Below are 22,846 nucleotides of genomic sequence, written 5' to 3' on the forward strand. Positions count from 1 at the left end.
ATATATGTTCATCAACAGCAGGAAGTACATGCCACCTTTATAACATTCTTAGCACAGGCCTGACTTGATTTCAATGGAGAAAAAATAAGTGCAAACTGTGGAAGATCATATCAGCCAAGACTCTTCAAAACTTCCAGTGCCATAAAAGAAAACAGGGCAGAAAGAGAATTCTTGACAGAGAAAACTAAAGAGACATGGCAACCCAATGCAATGTCTGATTTTTTTTATTAGCTCCTGGATTAATAAAAACTAAATATAAGCAAAATATACTTTTTTTAGGTAATTGGGACATTTTAATTAGATTATTATATTCACCCTTGGAAAAGGTAATAGTATTATCATTATATAGAATGTCCTTTTTCTTAGGTGTTGGGAGCTGCTCTGGAAAAACATGCCCTTAAGTCCTGAGCAAGAGATATCAAACAATTATTGGGCCCTGCAATAACTTTACCACCACTGGGATAATGAGGAGTGGCTCCAGGAGTAGGCAGCACCTGGTGGGGTTGAGTTACATTCACCTGTTCCTTGGTAATCCTATCCCTTTGCCCTTTTTGGGATGGAATGTTCCATGGAACTTCCCCTTGTGTGTCCCCTATATAAGAAGAATTCCAATAGCTCTCTTTCGAGGGATCCCTAAGGTCACACAGATGACCCGGATTTTGAAAAGGTACTTCTGTGTGTTTGCATACTTTCTTTGCCGTTTTCTTAAGTTATTGGGAATAGCCAAATTTTGTGAACCCAGCATTAGGTCACCAACTCTGATAGATGGTAATAAATGGAGGCACAGCTTGGATTGTTTTAGGGTAGTTGATAAGATGTATAGGGTTAAAGGGTAGCCCTCTCTCATAAGCAGGTTTTTTATGACTGTGAAACTATTGTGGAATTTTTGTTTTGAAACATTTTAGGTAAGAATTTTTGGATTTATGTACTGGGAATTAATATTTCGAGAATGAAAGGAGAGAAAATAAAATTGTTTTCATTATGGGACATTAAAATTCCAGAAGTTTTCTGCTTCTAAAAAAGCAAAAGTGTTTTTTTTTTTTTTAATTTTTGTTTTATTATTACTTTCTGGAATTGTTTGGGCAATTTAAATTAAACTAGTGGATCTGCTGAGCCTCTCTCATTACATCCTTACCAAGGATCAAATCGGGTGAGCTATGGCCCAGCTGTTCAGCAGACACAGGACTCTGGCTACTGTTCCCTGTGGAGCCACCAGCTAGTTCTGACCCTTTGGGGGCCTGGTCTAGCCAAATGCAGGCTGCCCTGGGGCCCGCTGGCACCAGCATCTGCCACTGGGACCCAGTTTGGGGGTTTGAAAATTTTTTATTTTTATTTTTGGAGTTCTCACGCGCTACAAGGAGGAGCTACAGGACGGGAACCACCCATAACTCCCCGCCTCTCCAGAGAGCGCTAAAGCTGGCGCGATTCCCAGAGGCGGGATCCCAATTGTGGTTGCCTGGGACTCCGCCTGGGGCTCCGCAGCGGGATTGGCAGCGGGATTGGCGGGATGCCCAGGTGGTTGTAAGGAGATTTGCAATGACAACGACGAGGTACAAGCAGAGCAGCCCAGTGCAACACGGCCTGAAGGGACACAATGCTGACCGGGCTGCAACAAGGGTTCAAGGAGATGAGGACACCACTACTGCTGCCCAACAAGCTGTCGGCTCTCCCAGGAATCCCGGGTTCTGTTGGAACATCCCCAGGAGCCCCCACGAGGCGCTGCCCTGGAGAGATTCCTAGCGGGAAAACACAAACAGATCGGTCAAAATCCAAACACCTGGGGAAATGCTGGGAGCAACACGTGGCTTTCCGGTGGAGTTGATGGCAGGGAAGGGACACATTACTGGTTTGTAATCCCACTTTAAAGATCCGACAGAGTGCAATCTACTCGGAAGGTCTGGCGCTGGCTTCCCACGCTTGCCCGCCCGGGCGCAGCCATGCATGCGCCTTCTCCCCGGCGCAAAGCCCGCTCCAGCGCTGGGAACTCAAGCGGGAGGCACTGGCGCAGGCAATGGTCAAACGCTAGCTGGCCAGGGGCGCAGGCATGGCAGCGGCTGAACGCGGGGTCAGCCCAGCTCCAGCGACTTTCACCGCGGGAGGAGATGCGGCCACGGGACGGCAAAGACGCGGACAACCGAAAAGGGCCTTCATTACCTTCCCACAAACCCGACCAACTCTAGGCTTCCCTGGTTACTAAGGCAACCGCTCACGGAAAGGCCTCGTGCACGACGCATGGCTATGCGCACACGCTGCCCAGCATGGCGAAATACAACCAGGACTGCTGGGGTCAGAAAAACAATGCATGAAATAAAACCCCCCAAATTTCGGGCAAACTAAACTCTCCAGCCACAAGGCCAGGGTAACATGGCGGATAAGTCCCACCTCCCACATTTTTCATAGGTTTCCCATTTGTCCTTCCACCGTCAGGCAAGCAGGGCTTCTGGGCCAGCCTCCCAATTACTAACCTGTAGTTTCTAACTAACCTATAATTGCTAACTTTCTGCAGGCTAGTGAACGGAGCTGCAGAGCCTGCATGTTACTTAAAAATGTCCACTGGTCAATACTAACGAAAGATTTCTTTTTCAGACAAAATATAGTTCAACAGGTTTCTATGTTGCTGCCCTAATCCTAATGTGTTCTCAAAGCTAAATAATTTGATTTTTATCCCATGTTCCCTTAGAAATTCTTTATGGTTATATTATTAAAGAAAATTGCAGAAATAATGTAACACTTATAAGAGATAAAAGACACATATGCTTGCTTATGTTTTACTTTTGGACACTGTGAGGATGCATTTTGCTCATCACAGGAATAAGGCCGGCAACTTAAGACAATTTTCTCACAATGTTCCCGTGATGACCAAGAAATCCTTCCTTTTCAATTCTAATTATGTAATTACAAAAATAAGTAAAATATAAGCAAGGATGTTATTTCAGCTACATCACGTGATGTCACATGTAAGAGTACACTCCTAGTTAAAAATAATTTAAAATGGATCCAAATATTTTTAAGAACCATATGATTTCATAAGATAATTATAAACTAAACATTTTATTCTTAATATATTTTTCCAGTTACTTAAATAATCTATACTCTTTAATCCATAGGATAATTAAAACATGTCTATTTGTTTAATATGTGTCCATTTGCTTCCAAATGTTTTTCAATAGAAAACACATAATTTATACCTTTTATACATGCATTTATCTGATACTCTGCAGTTTATAGTTACAGATAGAGATAATACAATCATCAAGTAATCTCTAATTCTCAAATTATTGTACAAACTTTTATAAGATGATAAACAGATATGATTCTGTCAACAGAAATGTCCAAGGGCTTTAACTATATTTTCATTGAGATATTTCTTCTCATGAATGTACAATAATTTGTTTACTAAGATTTATAGAAATTATTCCAAGGTATAACTAAAGAATTCTAGAAAAGGAAAAGAAGATGCTTCAACAGAAAGGAAACAGTTTGGAGTAAAAAAGAAATCATGTTTGGATAAAATAAAAGAAGCATTATGTTTAAGACTTTTATGGTAAAAAAAGATTTCCTTAATAAAGGAATCTTTACATGATCATCTAGAAAGTGAGATAAAAGGCCAAAGTAATCAGAAGACAGACTTGTATGCAGCTGGATTGACTATAAATATATAAATGATCAGTTTTATGATGTTTCAGGCCTTACCCCCCCCCCCCCCGATTTTATTATACTGATATGAACCAAAATTTTGCCCATATATTGACATGATAAAAACCTATTGAAACATTGAAGTTGAGTTATTTTTATTAAATAAGGTCATTGTTTACCTAGTAATTCTTACTGTTTTAAGACAATGACCTAAAGCCAAGGTTCAAACAACTGAGGATTGATCCAGAGATGTCAGCCCTGACTCCTCCCATCAAGAAGAAACTTCAAAGGATGAGGGGAAAGAAAATGGCCCAGAGAGACCCAACAGTGAAGCTACCCTCATGGAAGATGTTGAAAAATCTGAGGCTGCAGACTGAGTGGATGATCCAGCAGCAAGGAAGAACTAAGTCTCCAGCTATGATGCTTGCAGCAATACTAGCTCTGTTGAGCTGCCAGGCAACTGGGACACAGGGAGAAACTTATTAGACATATTTCTAGATCCACCTTTAGTACACTCAGGTGTGTACTGGAGAATCCATCCCAGTATTTACTAATGACTCATACATGATGGGAGGATTTACAGACACCCATATTACTCCCATCCATGGGAATGGAGTTAATTATTTTGGCTATAGTGGTCAGCTACCTATGTGGTGATCCTGCAATAAACGATAAACGTGCTGCCTGTCTAAAAGTGTCCTTTGAGGAAAAGACAGCAGTTGGAGGGACTAGACTAGCTAATCGTACTGGCCTTGGGGATTCAAAGCCATATATTAGAACAGTTATTAAAATGGGACTGTCTAATAACAAGCCAATCATTTCAGCAGAACATCCACTAATATACCTCACTGTCCTAACCATTCTGCAATAGAAATTGGCACATTCCCTAAATGGATGGATTGTATAAATACCTTGCCAATACAGCATAAGGTGTCTAGAAATAGTGGTATATTTTAGACTGGTCTCCTAGGATTGACAAAAAACAATTACACAAGGGCGCTGCCATGACCCCTGAAAGATTTGTTAGTAACACCTTGACCTTCAGCAAAGGTGGTATCAAGAAAGATGTTTGGTGTTTGATTGCAGCCTCAGAATTTTACATTTTACCGACAAGTGTTTACCTGACCTTGTAGGCAGAAATTATAAGGAAGGTTCTTGTTACGGCTTGCAAGCCTGTTCAATCCCTTTATGTTTTAATTACTAGAGATGTGAAAGTCGAAAGATGATAAATATCTTGTAGCGATATTTAACTAATTGTATCATCAGATATAATAGAAGGAAGGGAACACTGATGCTTCACCAGCCCTCTGTTGTCTTATTGCCAGCTAAAATCTCAGGGCCATGGTTTGCTAATTCTGGTTTTCAAGTCTTACAACAAATATATGCCCAGTTGATTAGACCTAAGCTAGCTCTTGTACTTGTAATTTTAGGGGTGGCTGGCTTAGTTTCATTTATTGCTTCCACGGTCACATCTTGGGTGGCCATATCTCAAAATATTCAGCATGCAGATTTTCTTAATATTTTGGCTCAGAACACTTCCAAAGCTCTTCATAATCAGATCAATATTGATGAAATAATTGAAACTAAGATAAATGTTTAGAAGCTACTGTAATAAATATTGGTAATGAGCTTTCTACTTTAAAGTTCAAGGAAAGGCTAAAATGTCATGCCAATTATAAATATGCGTGTGTTACTGCTGCCAAATACAATGCTTCCCAATGGGATTAGGAGAAAGTTAAAAAACATTTATTAGGTATTTGGCTGAACAATAATAACCGCTTGGATCTTTTGGAGTTATATCATCATATTCAAGATATACAAAAAAGTAAGATTGATGTTTTTTTTTTTTTTTTTTTTTTTGATCCTACCTCTAGCTGATCAAATACTTCAAGAGTTAAATGGTTTTAATCCTGGAAACATACTAAAACATTCTGCATGGTATATTACTGTACTGTTCTCTTTGCTATTAATCCTGCCTTGTAATCATAGGATGTCATGCCTTCAGAACAAGAATTCAAGACCTTGTGATAGCAACTCATCACCTATTTTTTCAAAGAAAGGGAGCCCCTCTGGAAATACACACCCTCAAGTCCTGAGCAAGAGATACTGAACAATTATTGTGCCCCCTACCTCCTCTTGGATAATGAGGCATTACCCAGTAGGGTTGAGTTACGCTCACCTGTTCCTTTGTAATCCTACCCCTCTGCCCTTTTTGGGATGGAATGTTCCATGGAACCTCCCCTGTGTGTCCCCTATATAAGAATAAAGAATTCAGTAGCTCTCTCTTTTTCCATGGACCACTAAGGTCACAGGACCATTCCTGGATTTTGAAAAGGTACTTCTGTGTGTTTGCATGTTTTCTTAAGTTATTGGAATAGCTGGATTTTGTGAACCCAGCATTAGGTCACCAGCTCAGATGAGACATGCTAAAATATTCAGCACATCAAAAAAAAAAAAAAGATCACACACATGTACGTCAGACACACTTGCATTCTACCTTCCCCATGCAATGGATGAGACACTGGCTAAGTCAGGTAACCTAAGCCTTCCCCCTCTTCTTCTCAAAACTTGGTATTAGTAATGCTACACACTCTCAGCATCACTGGCTATGGAAGCTGGCATTCTGTAATGCTAAGAGGTGTCATTGTACTAAATGCTTTTTCTGTACCAGGCAATTTCTGTGTATCAGGCATTTAATTGGCCACAATCCTATGAGACCATCTGTAAATGAGCCAAGAGTGCCCTTTGACCTGACTACTGAGCAGTTTCCACTGGAGTAAACCACAAACTTGATATACATGCCCCTGACTGCTAACCACTTTTTGCAGAAGTAAAATCAATTCCAGTTACAGCTATTAGTTGCAAAACACATTTAGCTGAATCAGCTTGGACATAAAACACTTAGCTTTTCATCAAGCTATTTAAAAATTGTCTCTTGATCTTTTCAGATCAGAGAAAGCCATGTTTGTTGTCTCAGTTCAAGCATCTGCTGGGTTCCAGAATCTCAGATATACAATCCCTTGCCCCACTCACCTATGATATTAATAGGCAAATTGAGCTTCGCAGCAGACACAATGGCTGAACAAATTGTGGCAGCTCCTCCCATGTCAGCCCTCATGAGGTCCATGCTTGCAGAAGGCTTGATGGAGATGCCACCACTGTGAAGGAAAAGGACAGCTGCAACATAACCATATAAAAGCACCACACACCTGCCAAAGAAACTCATATTTCTCAACTTAGAATCTCAATGTTGAATTATTTTAATGTTGTAGACTTTATAAAAGATACAAAATAATTCTAGATAGGTATCATAGCTCAATTTATTTATATTTGAATGAAATTTAAGCAGTACTACTAGAAATGTTTCCATATCATAATATCAGTGCTATCTGTTTCATCTCATTGTTATGTTTTGAATAGAAGGTGTCCCCCCAAAGTTCCTGTGTTAATGTATGAATATTCAGAGGTAAAATAACAGGATTGCAAGAGCTGTAACCTAATCAGTCCATCCTACTTTGAATGGACTGGGTAGTGATTGTAAGCAGGTTGGACGTTGCTGGAGAAGGTGGGTCACTGGGGAGTGTCCTGGAAAGGTCGGTCTTTCCAGTGGGCCCTTCTCTTCCCTCTCTCTGCTTCTGGGCCACCATGTCCTGAGCAGCTTCCTTCCACTACAGCCCTCTGCCATGATGTTCCACCTTACGGTAGACCCAGAGTAATGGAGTCCACTGACCATGGACTAACCTCTGAAATCATGAGCCAAAAATAACTTTTCCTCTTCTAGATTGTTTTTTTTTAAATTTTTTATTTATTTATTTATTTATTTTTAATATTTATTTTCTAGCTTTCAGCGGACACAACATCCTCGTTTGTACGTGGTGCTGAGGATCGAACCCGGGCCACACGCATGCCAGGCGAGCGCGCTACCGCTTGAGCCACATCCCCAGCCCTTCTAGATTGTTCTTGTCAGATATACTGATCATGGTGACACAAACCTAACACTCATTAACTGCTGATACCTACAAAGATTGTCTTTTCAGCAGATTTTTATGAATGGATCAACTTATCAAACCAAAGTTCACAGGCTATTAAAGAAAGCTAACAAGTTCAGATAGGACTGGGAGCATTCTTCTCAAACCCACATGACAGAGGTATAATCTTGCCATCTGACACCTGTACAGGTGTGTTCTAGCCTGCTGATGGCAAAATACAACCTGAGGGAGGCACAGGAATCAGGGAGGGACCTACACAAAGCCTCTGAGACAGCATTAAATATAAGAGCTGAGTTTTAATTAGCAATTAGCAAGGCAGCCTTCTAACCAACCAGTGACTTCTGCTTCCCATCTTGTGAAGCAACTTGTTCCACAAGCCATGCACACAGCCAGGGCCTTCAACTTCTGCCATCTACTGACTTGTCTTGTTGACTCTTTGGAGAAATTTCTATTCCCTTCTCCGAGGTCTGCTTGCTTGGAAATCAGGTACTAATTCTCACTTACCTCAGAAACACTTGCTAATGAGATGGTTTGCATTTATACTTCCTTCCACCTGCCACTCTTAGCCCAAGGTGTTTTCTGGGAGCTTTGCTTCCTATGCCTACGACTAGTCCCAAAGTAGCCACCAACCAAGGATCAGGACTCATCTTTGCTATCTTTTCAAAATCATCCTAGATTTCATTAAAGCCTACTCAAAGCTACAGGAATCAAGATGCTTAGTCACAGGGTACCAGTGACCAGATGCAGGGTCCAGAGATAGATCTCAAACTACATGATTAACTGATTTTGTCCTAAGATGCTAAGGTAGTCCCATGTCTATGATGGAATGGTAGTTCATGTACTGTCAACTAACTGTGCTGAAATAAATGACTATATAATGAGGGCAGGCAGGCGAGGGAGGAAAACCTTAGGCCTTTTTTCACCATATACAGAAATTCAAAGTGGATCATAGCCTAAAAAGCTAAAATTGACTTAAAAACTATAATGTCTTATTGATAAAAAAAAAAGATTTTGGCATGGGCAATACTGTTTTAGGGCAAAAGAAAGCATGAACTATAAAAAACTGAACGTATACTTCATCAAATCAAAACTTGTTCTTCATAAGATATTACTAAAAAAAAAATGAAAATGCAAGGTTCAGACTGGGAAAAAAATATTCCTAACCAAATAACATCTGATAAAAGACTTATATTCAGAATATATATACTTTTAAAAAACTTTTAACTTTTAAGGAAAATACCCTATCAAAAAGGGTAAAAGATTTAAACACCTCACTAAAGAAGATAGGTCAATGGTCAAAAAAACAAGTCAAGACATGCTCGACATCATCAATCATTACAGAAATGCAAAGTAAACCTCAAAGAAGTATCACTGCATCCCCTATGGCAGCGTCACAAGTGGAATGACGGATCATGTCAAGAAGGGAAAGGAGCAGAAGACGTGAGTCCTGTCAGCTGAGGACAGGAATGCAAACTGGGATGACCACTTTGGTCATAGGAAAGAATGTCCTTTGAACCTGAACCTCATTGGAGAAAGGAAAACATGTGGCTACACAAAAGCTTTCAGATGATCTTGGCTTAATTCCCCATAGCCTAAAACTGGAAACAACTCGAATTTCCATCAACAGATAAATGGATAAGCAAATTTGGGTATTTCTATACAATGGTACTACATAGCAATGAAAAGGAACAAATTACTGATGTGACTGATGAAATGGATAAATACTGAAGACATTGGGCTCAGACAGCCCAGAGGCCATCTATATAAATTTCTGGAACAGGCAAAACTAATCTACAGTAACAGAAAGATAATTGGCAGCCTGGAGCAGGGGTGGGGAATAACTGCAGAAGCACAAGGGAGTTTTGGGGTGAAGGGAATGTTTTATCTTCTCAGTATTGGTCCCTGTTGGATTCTTCTGTTAAAGCTCACTTAGCCAAACACTTAGAGGGTGAATTTTACTGCATATATACCGTCATTCCCTCTGCCAGAAACCTTTTCAAGGCCCAGAATAATAGATCCTGCCTAAGTATCTAGCGCATCTCACCCATCTTCCCAACCGCTCTGGTGCAGAGCCACACGGACATTCTTGCAGTACCCAGAGTTGACATTACTTCCTACTCTGCAGCCTTCCCATGTTCCCCTGCCCTAACACTCATCCCTAGTTCCTACTGAACTAATTCCTCCTGCTCTCTCACATCTTAAGTTAAATCTGATGCTTCTGCAAGGAAGACTTCTCTAAACCAAAGGATCTTGCTGAATATTTTTAGCAAAAAATACAAATATGGATTTAAATTAACAATAAATCTCACCCTGAACATAAATATCTCCCTAAAACTATTAACACTTGATAGTATAAAACCACTACAATTAGCAAGTTTTTTTTTTTTTTTGGTTTTGTTTTGTTTTTGGTACTGGGGATTGAACCCAGGGGTGCTTTATCACTGAGCTACATCCCCAGCCTTTTAAAAAATTTTTTATTTTGAGACAGGGTTTCTTCCTAATTTTATTTGCTGTCGTGTTTTATATATACTTTAGTATATATAAAATGGTGTAGCATTTGCATCCACCATAAATAAATATACATATCTTGAAATCTTTTTCTGATGGACTACACAATGAAAATCATTTAGAGACCAATGTTTAAAGAAGAGAAGTTGAAGCTGGAGGTGAGTTAGTAGTAGAGTGTATGCTTAGCACATGAGAGGCTCTGGGTTTGATTTCAGCACCAAAGGAAATGAAAATACAAAAACAAAAGAGAACAGAACATTCATGTTTTACATGGAGTTTCTGAATAGTTGCAAAAATGTACTGGGGAATTTGTTTTTTTGTTGTTGTTCTTCAGCAGCATTCTCCAAAGCAGTTTCCCTGGAACATGACTTCCAGAATCAAGATTCTTACAAAAGAAAATTCAGAAAATGTGACATTCTGTGCCCTGAGAAGTTCTGTAGCTAAAGAAAACAAAAACAAACCTCATTTGGTTTATTTAACCTAGTTTTCTGGCCAACTCACTCTTTTTATGCTTCACAGTCACCAGCATCCCTGACAGTCATATTCTGTGGCAGATGATTCCCATAGGAAATACCAAAATACACTGACTTCTCCAATTCAGCCCCTTATTGGCTGGAATAACCCGAGGTGGCTTCCACTTCTAAGGAACTTATGGTTCAGTCAGATTAACGGGAGTGGACTGTTCTGCAGCAGGAAGCAACTAAAGCAAGCCAAGGGAAGGCAGGAGATGGCGGCGGCAGCTGCACTGTCTGTGCAGTAAGCCTTGCAAGGGAGAATCAGAGTGGGACACAGAGATTTGAAGATATTTTAAAGAGACCTGATTTTCACTTCTGGCTCTAATTCTTAGTTATGGGTCTCTGAACAAATTACTTAATACCTCTGAGTCATGGTTCCCCTATAAGCTGGCTACTGTAGAATGTCCATGATAGCCAGCTTATAGGGGTAAGACTGAGCCAATATATGTAAAATGCCTATGTCTAACACATATGAGCATTTCATAACTGGGAGCATAATATGACCAAATACCATGCTTATGAATCAAATTAAGCACTAAAAAGAGCATACAAAACATTCACCAAAATACAAAGCTCAGATACCCCCCTCGAGTACCTGTCAAAAGTGATTCCCTTCCCAACGAACACCAGGGGCGGCTCCCCCACGTCAGGGCTGCCTTTGTAGTGGATTTCCAAGAAGACTGGAGGCTCGTCGGACCCTTTGGCTACACTTAAGAATGAACCCATTTCCTGTTCCTCAATCCAAGACTTGGGTCTATAAGGTAGAAAGGGGATAAAAGCACATATACGGTTACCTTTATTTCAAAATAATTCAGAAAAGCTCAAAAGTATGTTTAAAGTGTAATATATAAGCTCTTAAAGTATCACACGGGGCAGGAGGTATAGTTCAGAAGTAGAGCACTCACTCCCAAGCATGAGGCCCTGAGTTCAGGGAAAACAAATCACACACAGTAAGGCTTTGATTATCACATCTGATCATTTGTTTCCTGTATATTCTTGGGCAAGTCACTTGATTCTGAGTCAATTTGCTCATCTACATGAAGTTAAGGATTCCTCAATCAAAAGACTTCAGCATTCTTAGGAGAATTTATATATGATAACTAATACAGTTCAGGTAATAATGTAAAGTCAATAAATAAAAACGCTCCCCCAACCTACTCAGATGTTTCTAAAGATTTAATTCATAAAAGATGAGACTAGCAAGGCCCTGAGACCACAAGGGTGCATAAAAAGAGCTAAGATGCTCATTATTTTTGGTATTTCTAAAAATGCCCCCTCCCCAAATCAACCAACTAACAAAAATCTAACAAAGCTATACTACTCTTCCTGGACTAAAATAACCTACTTATTTGCTCTTTTAGAAATGCTGGAGTTCTCTTTTCAACAATGTCACACTATTTCTCACAGCTGTAACTGTCATTTGAGATGTCTCTAAAGTAGGAAAATAAGTTAATTCTTATTTAATTAGCATAGGATCGATGAGACTAATGAAATAGAAACATTTCTCAGTGCAAACTAGAAAATTGACACCATATTGCCACTTTCTATGCTAAAGGTACAAAGGGCTTTGTGTTGATTTCTAGCCACAGTAACGAGGCCTCCACTGCTACAGACAAACCAGCAGCAATCCTTTCCAAGGAATATTCTGGCACTTGCCCAACCATTTGTCAGAAGTATAAAACTAGGATTGCCAAAACTGTCAAAGGAAAAATAATTTTTTAAAAATAAAATAAACGTGTCAAAAGAAACAAGGCTGTACCATAAAGGCATGTTAGTCACAAACTCAGGACTTGATGTTTCATTAAGTCCGGCCCTTCTGGAAGAATTGTCTGTCTTTGTTTCTTTAATGGAGACCCGCCTACACTGGACAAGGTGTGGTGCAGCTATGTCTCAGTTTAATGAGTCATTTGCCACCCACACGCGCATCCTGATCAACTCTTGCCTTTGCTCATCCATAAGCCTTGCTATTCCCAAGGGGCCACGGTTCACCTGCTTCCCCACCTGAAATGCCCAGCCCCATTCTCGTTGGTTAACTCCTCAGCAACCATCAGGGCTCTGCTTAGGCTGCATGTTCTTCAGCAGGCCTCCCCATCCTCCCTTCCCCAACCTGGTCCTTCCAATGAGATCCTCCCTTCTTTGAGGACAAGGAGCACCACTGTACACTCATTTGCCAAATTCCCTGGCACGGTGGAGGTGCCGTCACTGATGTGTGGTAGCATTGCCAGTATTTTCTGACATAAAGTACCTCTGGTGTCTTCTCTTGTAAGACAAGGAACAGTCTGCCACAACCCCTCTACAGAGGCTACGTACTGCGGCAGGTTAAACTTATAAAGGTTCTAGCAAGCTCTAAGTCCTGGGCTTTCTATACAACATTTTCTTTCTTTTTAACATATTTTTTTTAGTTGGACACAAAAACCTTTATTTTGTTTTTATGTGTGCTGAGGATCGAACCTTTATTTCAAAATAATTTAGAAAAGCTCAAAAGTATGTTTAAAAGTGTAATATATAAGCTCTTAAAGTACCACACAGGGCAGGATGTCATGCATGCTAGGCAGCCGCTCTACCATTGAGCCATAACCTCAGCCCTACAATGTTTTCTTCACTGTCTAGAGCATAGGGACTTTCCTGAAAAAGATGAATTCTAATCACAATTAACTACTGAAGAATTCTTTTAAACCTGAGAAACTACTTTGATAGTGAAGAATTCTTTAAACAAAGCAAATATCTGTCAGTTTATTTTAATCATAAATCCCCAAACACTCAAACTTGGGCTGCATACAGGGCTGTGGGGAGATTCCAGGAGATTCCAGAAAGCTGGAGGAGCTGGACATTAATAGCCCATCGCTGACCATGGCTCTCAGCAGGCCTGGGAGCACCATCCTGCAGTCCAGCCAAGGGACTCCACGAGGCACAAATTCTCATTCAATAACTAGTAAGGAATAATACATTCTTCACTTGTGTCAAAAAGTAAAGATAGGAAGAACTCACCAAAACAAGAAAGTAAATAAGTATGTTCCTCGAAAAGTTAATCAGAGTTACCATTTGGTCCAGTGATTACATTTTTGCTACAGACCCAAGAGAAATAAAACAAGTCCACACAGAAACTTGTTCACAATGATCAGATTGTACCCAAAAGGTGGAAATAACCTCCAAAGTCTGTCAACTGATGGCTTCAGGGGACAGGGAAATGAAGAGTGATTGCTAATGGTAAAGGGTTTCCTCTGGGGGTCACAAAAGTATTCTTGACTTAGTCATGGTAGCCCACTCTGAATATACTACGAATCACTATCACTTTATGTGGCACGTGAATTCTGTCTAAACAAAGCTGATACAAAACGTGGACACCTTGACATGAGTAGGAAGTCGCAGCACTCTCTCACAGGCAAGGAAAGACAGACACAAGGAACCTCAAATGAGCCCTGTCCCAGCTTGTAGGGCTGCTGGTGGTTATCTGGCCTCTATGGTCTTCAGTTATTCCTCTGAATGGAGAGGGAGCTGGATTTAGGATCTCAAAGGCTCCTGCGTGTAGCATCCCAAAGTCTACAACGTAATCCTGAATTACCTGATGTGGACCTCTGTTTTACTACTAGCACTTCTGAGATTCTTCTCAATAATCTCGGCAAATCTGGTTGGTGTCATCTCATTGGCTGGAGTTTCCATCAGCTGGCGGGCCAAGTTCTGCCCAGAAGCAAAGAGGACTCCTTTCTGCCAGGCCTCCTCATCCCCACTGCAGAAGAAAGCAGAGCTGCTGGTCAATGACCCACAACACTGACCTGTGGCCAGGAGAGGCTCTTATCCCACAACAAACAAGAGGAGGACAACAGATGGAAACTGGCTGACACACAGGACCTGGTCTGTTGTCTGTGACGTGACCCAGGCAGCTGGCGGTACAGTGAAGAGCTAGAGAACAGGCCCTGGTGAGGGCCTGGGGACACTTGGCCGGGAAGTCCACTTCAGAATCCTCCCTAAACAGAAAGGGGCTGCACAGATGGGTCTTTGAAGCTAAAAATCTACCACAGAAACTGTGGGAGGGGCTTTCTGTTTTGTTCTCCTTCCCTGCATTGCAGATAGCGCAGTCCCAAGTGCTAATCACCAAGCAGGCGAAGCAACCACCTGGATGTGGAACTGAGGCTCTGCCGCCTTCTTTTACCTGGGTCAGGGCTCTAAATCCCAACGAAGTCCCTGATAATAAGGATCAGCTTTAGAAAAGAACATACGTGGGCCCGTGGTTCATGATCCTAGAGCTCTTCTTGTGCACAAGAGCTAACAGTGTGGAGACGGGTAAAAGAACAGTTGACAGCTCAGTGGGTCACCATGCGTCACATATGACACACTTCACACTTTGTCTCTGGGTTAAGAGTACAACTCCCCAGAGATTTCAACTGCTTAACTGAGGCCACTGTGAGTTAAGTGGCAGAGCCAGGACTCAAACCAGGTTGACCACTACAGAGCCCTTTTCTCCAGCACCAGCTGTGTCAGGGTCACCCCTGCCCTCATGGCTCCCCATACCTAAGGTCTCTGATCTTCTCTCACAGCAGTGACCTTGTCTCCCAGGTTCTAAGACTGAAATAAAGGAGGTGCTCAATGATCCACTGAGCCACCCCCGTGCCAGACCACAGGGCCAAAAACCAGTTCCCTTCACCCACGTAGCTCTGGCATCCAGTCCAAAGCCGGCGGATGCCAACTCAATGGAATGAAACCCACTGGGACACGTCTGCATGTCGTTCCTTCCTCCCCACTCCCCCGCATTACAGATTCCCAGTGTCCAGCAAGCGTGGAGGAGCACATGACAAAGGCTAGAGCAGAGCCTGGGGACAGTTATCACACATTAAAATGGCTGGGGCCATGGGAAGGTTACGGACAGAGCACACAGCAGCGCCGGATACTGAGAAGCAGGCGGCTCCCGTCCAAAAGACCACACTGTCGGACACCGGACAGCACCACCGCGCCTCGGTTTCCCTCCCTCACCTTCCATGGAGCTTCGCGGACACTGCCATCTTCTTTTTCTGCTTTAGGTCATCGTATTCATAGAGACCGAGCACCGCTCCTTCTGCGGCCGCCTGAGCATCTCCACAGGGATCCACCTCCACAGAGGAGAGCTCCAGGTCCTGAATCTGCCTGCACCCAGCTGCAGAGGGACAGAGGAACCAGAAGGGAAGTCAGCGAGAGACACTGGAGGAGCAGAAGGCAGTGTATGGGCAGTGTGCTGAGGAAGCACCGGGCTTCCAATCCCAGTGTGACAACTCTAGTCCTCCATTTCCTCCTCTTAAAACGAGGCCGGGGCGCACCTCACAGGCAGAGCCGAGCACAGGCCCTCAGATCACCACAGGGCTCCTCACACGGGGAGACCCCTCAGAGAGAAGCAGCAAGTACCAGGGTCATTTCTGACTATCAGTGCTTCCAGACGAAGCTTCCCAACCACCAGGGCTTCCCCAGTTAAGAGGGACAGAGAAAAGATGACCATGAGATTGCACCTGAGCAAAGTCCATTATTAACACAGCATTTTATTAAGATCGTGTCAGCAAAAACTCTCATAAAAATTATGAGAAAACCCTTAACATAAACTTTGAAAGTAAGTTTAACAAGCATTTATGATACACACAGGGCCAGGTGTTAATCAAGCCCATTCCTGCTGCTTCAGCATGGATCTCAAAGACCTCAGCCACAGTCTCTGAGGTAAAGGCTCTCACTGCTGCTCAGCTAAGGTGACTCAACAGCGTCCACCTCAACTCTTTCAAGCCATCCACCCAAAAAACTGGGACCAGCACACAGCTTTTGAGAGTGATGAATGAGCACCCCACACTCTACTCCCATTTTCTCCGAGTTGTACATATATAACTCCTTGTTACTTAAAAGTTGGGCACACCAGGGGAGAATTACAAAGAGGAAAAAAATCCACATGCCAAAATTTCTGGTAAAATACAGTTCTAAGGCCAATGCTATAAAAGTGAACAGACCATAGTAAAACCTCCAATATTAAGTATTTGATAAATGTTAACTATGGAGAAATATTAAAAACAAAAATTTCATAAGCTAACCTCTATATCCTTCTTAGAGGCAAACATTCAAAAAATGGAAATTGAGTTTGTTAAGGTGAATTACTTTTGTGCAAATGTGATAAGGGTAGAGATGGCGAAAGGACAAAAGGAGAAGAGACAGTCTTAAAGAGTGGACTCGAGAACCTTGACCAGTATTAAACTTAAAAAGTAAAGTAACCTGCGACAGCAACTCTGATGTTTTCTTTGCCTTCATGCCAGTTCTCCTGGTCATCGACGCCAGCTGACCTTTTGCCTAGGCCGACTACCACCACGCTGGGGAAGTCCTGTTCCACAGAAACACACCATCAGCCACTGTGTTTCCTGAAAGTGCTCATTTCCAGCAGAGAGACTCACTGAGCTCCCGCACTATCACTTTATGTTCGGAACCTTTTACAAGGTGTGTCTGATAGACAGAGTGAGGATAATCCTGCAAACAATTCTATGTAAGACAGAGCCATGCTGGACAAAGCCTTCAGACTGAGGAACACAAGACCAGCAGTAGACAGTGATCGCCTCTTTATAATCTTAAATGATAGTTCTGCTTAACGTTGGAATAAAACTATATAATCCAATACAAAATTCTTAGCATGACTGGACAGCTACGGTACAAGGCACCCAGAGGTGATCTTACTGAGGGTTCACAAGACACATCATCATCATCTCATACCTGATGCAGACCATAAAAGGTTCGGGTTTTGCCTGCCTTCAGAGGTGGTCCAGATCTAAACCAAAAAGAAATAATTGTTTTGGAAATTTTCAGTTTGCTCTGTTTGCCTGGAAAGTAATATATACATACCTTTAGTATTATCATAATATTCTGCTAACTGCTTTTGTGGACGTTGTTTCATTTGTACTTTTACAGAATGTTCTCAGCTCGGATTTCCTAGATGCAGTACTTCTAACTCTAGTTCAAAAACTGTAGCAAACTTTCAGATTAGAGTTAACACAAATTTACTTAAAGCAGTGGAAGCAATGCTGGTGCCGCTGCACAGGGGATCTGAGCACTGGATGTGAGCACTGGATGATGGCTGGACTGAAAGAATCTCCAACCTTTCTACTAAACGACACAGCACACCAACACAACACCATGGTACCCGAGTGGTTGACTTGATGGCAGTGTGCCTGGTTTAGAGAATGTAGGTGAGGGCTTATCTACAGATGGGAGACAGGGCAGTTTCTTATAAAAGGTATACTAAAGTACAGCCAGGGGCATGAGAAGTGCTGTGGGTCGACAGGAGGTCAGGGAGATCTGTAGTACAGCAGTTGGCTTTTGGATTAATGACTTAAGCACATGAGAAGATTCTGGCTACTGGTGAAGGACTAGTTAGCTAAGAGGAGCTGCAGATTCTGTAACACATCCATTAATTAATTATTAGACTGCATCTAGTAGATTCAAACAGGCTATCTATAATCTGAATAGTATGAAGCTGCAGTGGCTTTTAATGACACTTCTGTTTTTGCCAAAAGGAACCAGCAGCTCCAATGTCTCTCTAGTTCCTATAGACCCTAGCTAATCTAAGAGTGGTGGGAATCCCAGGCCCCTCCCAGACTTACTGAATCAGTCTGCATTCTTACTACATCTTTGGGTAATCCAGTTGTACTTTTAACTTTTGAGAAGCCTTCAAGCTCCAGGCACAAAATAAAAAGGTAGAACCCTTATACTGCTTTTTAACTATTAATTAAAGGACACAGAGAGGCTGGTGGGAAGGGAGGGAATAAGGAAAGTGAATTTGAGCCAAGAAGGTGGGTTGAGGAAATCTGGTACTTTCCAGATCCTTCAGGATTTGTCCTCCACACTAGGTCTGTGATTGGGTTGGAAACCATCTGACTTCCCAGAACTGCAGACCCACCCATACTGAAAGGCAAAGTGACAAAGGGCCTTCCAGACTTGCACTTTCACTTCCACCAAGAATTTCCTGGCCCGGGTGTTTGTGTACAACTTATCTATCTACAATACACCATAGAAAAATACCCCCTTTGATTTGGGGAACTTTTAGGAACTGGGACCCCCAGGTAATACTTACACATTCAAAATCTCTCTCAGCTTTCCAGCCACCAATTTATCAAAGTTCTCTCCTGCACTCGTAAACTGTGGCACATCCTCTTCTCTGTCTCTGGAATAGATTCCTAAAACAAGGCCCTGAGAACAAAGCAAAAAAGATGCGTATAATTGGAGTAGATGCCTCAGCGGGGTTCAGGAGTCCCCGAGTTCCAGAAATTCAGAAGGAACACATAATTCCACCAAAACTGTGCCCTCCATGAAGACAGAAAAACAAAACCAAAAAAGCAGCAGCCATGGCCAATATATGCACTCCACCTGCCTCAGTGATTCAAATTCCTACAGAGACTCTGGGTCCCATGCCTTGTCTTGCATGGTCACCCCCAGGAAAGAACTCTGCTTTCACACAAAGCAGAAAGAGGTTTATTTATTTATTTATTTATTTATTTAAATATTTTAGTTTCCGGTGGACACAACATCTTTATTTTATTTGTATGTGGTGCTGAGGATCGAACCCAGCGCCCGGCGCATGCCAGGTGAGCGCGCTACCGCTTGAGCCACATCCCCAGCCCCAGAAAGAAAGGGGTTTAAAAAAAAAAAAAATCCAGTTGTCACCAAGTTAGACCCTGAAGGGCTTCTGAACATGTTATTCCATAATATGCTGCCCTGGCATATAAATTACTTTGAGCTGTTGGCACCGGAGAGACAGACAATGTAGGCAGGGCTCTCAAAAATCCCCCCTTTTTTTTTTTTTTTTTTTTTAATCTTATTTTTTTTTTTTTGGTGGGATTCTTTTTTTTGTCTTTTTTGGAACTGGGAGTCGAACCCAGGGCTTTGCGAATGCAAGGCAGACGCTTTGCCACTGAGCTACATCCCAGCCCCCCTTTCTTACCTAAAAGCAGGGCATAAAATTCCCCATAAGAGAGGTGCCCTCACTAAACTAGGGAGAGCATTCTCATCACCACCGGCTGGAAGTTAATGCCAAAATGAACCTATACAAACAAACCTGCTGAAATACGCCTTATCTTCCATTAGCACCCCAATATATTTCCCAGTGCCTATCCCAAATGACAAGACAAAGGCCAACCTCCTTCCTCTTGTCATACCCCCACGCTTCATTTTTCTTTGTTTAAAAAGGTATAAAACTGCAAGGTTCAGTGGCCCAAGCCTGTAATCCTAGCTATTCTAGAGGCTGAGGAGGATCAAAGTTCAAGGCCAGCCTGGCAACTAAGCAATACTCTATTTCAAAATAAAAATGTAAAAAGGCATGGAGATGCAGCTCAGTGGTAAAGCATCCCTGGGTTCAATTCTTAGTACTAGAAAAAGAAAAAGGAAAGATAAAAAGCTTTTGGGCCTAATGCTTCTCCAGGTCTTCATTTTCTTCTGCAGGATCCTATGTACATGTAAAAATATCAAATTAAATTGCATGTACCTTAGGTCAGTGTCAGGCCTACTTTCTTAGACTCAACCACGGAACTGAGGGCAGAAGAGAGTCTGTTTTTCCTCTCCTATAACCATCAGATGCAAATCTTAGACATTCTGCCATTACAGGTTGAGCATCCCTTATCTGACGCTTGGGACCAGAAAGAAGTGTTTCTGACTTCAGATTTCTTTTGCTTTTTTTCAGTATCTGGGATGGAACCCAGGGCCTCCCACGTGCTAAGCAAGCGTTTACCACTGAGTTATAACCCATCCCTTTTTATTTTTTAAGACACAGTCTACATTGCTCAGGTTGGCCTCAAAATTGGGATTTCCTGCTTCAGCCTCCAGAGCAGAGTAATAGGCATGAGCTACCACACAAGATTTTTGCTATTTTTGTTTGTTTTTTAATATTTAAGACATCTCAAGAATGGGACCCAAGTCTAAACCTGACATTCACTTGTTTCATATACACATAGCTTGAAGGGATTTTGGAAAATTTCAGATTTCAGATTTTTGAATAAGGGATGTTCAACCTGTATTCATGGTACTCTGATCAACTCAGACTGAAAGACAAGAAGTAAGCAACTTAAAGGAGGGGCAGAACAGAGGGTTCTACCAAGCACTTGGTGGCAATATTCCTTCATCTTTACAAGCCCCTGGGCCCCAAAACTCAAAGAATGAAGTAAACCCAGTGCTTTTCGCTTTTACAAAGACTTTATATATTAAAAAAAAAAAAAAAAAAATTCGTTTGCCTTAGGGCCACTCTGAGGTAAAAAGAACATGCATGCACTATTGCACTATATTTCCCACTTAACAAGATAAGGAAAATGAAATCTAGTGGGACACACTAGCCCCTGGATGGTAGAACTGTGTGAAAATCCAGATAACTTTTTCCTGTCCTTGGTCCTTCCCACAAAGCCACATAGGTACTTAGATTAAATACCGCCCTGTCTGTCTTTCTCACCAAAGAAAATATACTTTCCTTGGCATTGATAACTCTGCCAGGTTCTCATCTTCCTAAGACTGCACACTCCCATAGACCAAATGGAGAACCTAGGAGACAGGTCACTGTTATAAGCTTAGTATTGGAAAGAGCACTGAAGAAATGTGTGGTCCCTCTGTCATCTGTTGATACCTCCAGGAGACCTGTCTCAAGCCCCATCTAGAGAATTCTTCACCAGGGAGAGTCATTTCTTTCTGATCCTCCGGCATAACTCCCAAGCTTGTGCCCCTTCCACTGAGCCACTCCTCTTTCCAGATGTTTCAGACCTGAATTGCCTAATATAAAGGATCACTCTAATTTCTCAGGGCCCAATTAGGTGGAGCAGCCTTTTCTTCTGGAAAATGCTTTTCTTTTAATTTCACGAAATAACGCGTCTCTCTGCAGAGCCGCTTTCCCTAGAGAGGATCTCGTTTCCTCTAGAAACACGTTCAGGGAAATTGCTCCCAGAGGCCCTGTTTTCTGACCCTTGACTGCAGCAAGGAGGTCTTGGTGTGCAGCCCAGGCCCTGAGGCTGGCTGACTCTGGGACCTCTGCTGACATTTGGGACAATAATGTCACCATCCCTTCTTGGGTCACGTCCAGAACTAAAAAAAAAAAAAAAAAAAAAAGATGATGAATGAAATAAGCGCATGTCATTTTTGAAGCTCAGTGAGAGGGAGAAGGCTCAATAAAGTGCGATCGGTAAATGGTAGCCGCAGCATATTCTCTTGCCCAGGGTTCAGAACCAGGCACTCCCCGGACGAGAAGGAAGATCGCGCCATCAGAAGACAGCAGACTGGGAAATCTCCGGGGAAGGGGGCACCGGCGACCCCACCCCAGCCCCTGCCAAGGCGGATCCTGCAAAAGGAGGGAACTTTTCATTTTAGTCGATTTGTGTAACTTGGCGCAGAAGCCGCACACGCCGCGGCCTGGGCCCGCCCTGCCCCGCACCCAGGTCGCCCGCAGGCAGTCCTCCCGCGGTGGCCCGGGAGCAACTGCCGCCTCTCACCTTCGTCATGTCGGCGGTGGCAAGACTCCGGCCCCGGAGACAACTCACTCCCAGACGTCGGAGAGCAACTCGCCCGGCTGCCGGAAGAGGCAGCAAGAACATCTTTTCAGCGCTGCCCCTTGCGCCGCCCTCCAGCGAGCACGTGGCGCAGGGAGGGACGGCGCGCGCCTGGGGGCGGGTCCACCGGGGTCGCCGGGCGCGCGTGTGGGAGCCGGACAGGTGCAAGGGGGCGGGGCTCTCAGCGCGCGGCCTGGTGCGCGCCTCCGGGCTGCGGCTGGGACGAGCCGGCGCGCGCCGGGGGGCGGGGTGAGTGGGTGCGGCCTGGACCGGGCGGGAGCGCGCTGGAACAGTGAGCGGTGCTGGGGGAACGCGCGGCTTTGGGGACCGGCTTAGTATTGAAAAGAGCACTGAACTATTGTCGTGGGCCCTGGGACCAAGACAGGAGGGTCCTAGACCCGGCTTTAGGGTCCCGACAGGCCTCTGTACAGGGGCGGAGCTGCATGTGACGTCCCTCGAGAGGCGGCCTGGAGGCGGAGAGAGCGCTGCAAAGCTATTAGGGAACCCGCGAAGTGCGTCGCGTTGTCACGGTTGCAGTATACTCAACTGGATGGGGAAGACACTGGCTCTGAGTTATTTTTATTGCTGTCCTTGCTTGTGAACTTTCATTTGGTCCAAGGATGCAACACTGTAAGGCAGTTGGCCCAAATTCTGTTTTTGAAAATAGGACCTAATGTTTTAATATAGCTTT

General features: G+C 43.0%; 1 protein-coding gene across 1 annotated transcript in view; it reads right to left on the minus strand.

Moving 5' to 3' along the window:
• Lap3 (leucine aminopeptidase 3) overlaps positions 1-22,254 on the minus strand; it is a 30,402-nt gene extending 8,148 nt beyond the window's left edge. The window contains exons 1-8 of the mRNA XM_046423837.2: positions 22,099-22,254; positions 18,711-18,826; positions 17,354-17,408; positions 16,865-16,970; positions 15,617-15,776; positions 14,211-14,375; positions 11,244-11,402; positions 6,670-6,794 (exon numbers count right to left, since the gene is read on the minus strand). Of these exons, the coding sequence (XP_046279793.1) occupies positions 6,670-6,794; positions 11,244-11,402; positions 14,211-14,375; positions 15,617-15,776; positions 16,865-16,970; positions 17,354-17,408; positions 18,711-18,826; positions 22,099-22,200 (988 nt within the window). The 5' untranslated portion in view covers positions 22,201-22,254. The remainder of the gene's footprint in view (positions 1-6,669; positions 6,795-11,243; positions 11,403-14,210; positions 14,376-15,616; positions 15,777-16,864; positions 16,971-17,353; positions 17,409-18,710; positions 18,827-22,098) is intronic.
• Positions 22,255-22,846: the final 592 nt, after the last annotated feature.

The sequence above is a fragment of the Marmota monax genome, unplaced genomic scaffold (assembly GCF_021218885.2).
Source record: "Marmota monax isolate L192 unplaced genomic scaffold, Marmota_monax_Labrador192_F-V1.1 WCK01_AAM20220418_F8-fsc00009, whole genome shotgun sequence".
Lineage (NCBI taxonomy): Eukaryota > Metazoa > Chordata > Mammalia > Rodentia > Sciuridae > Marmota > Marmota monax.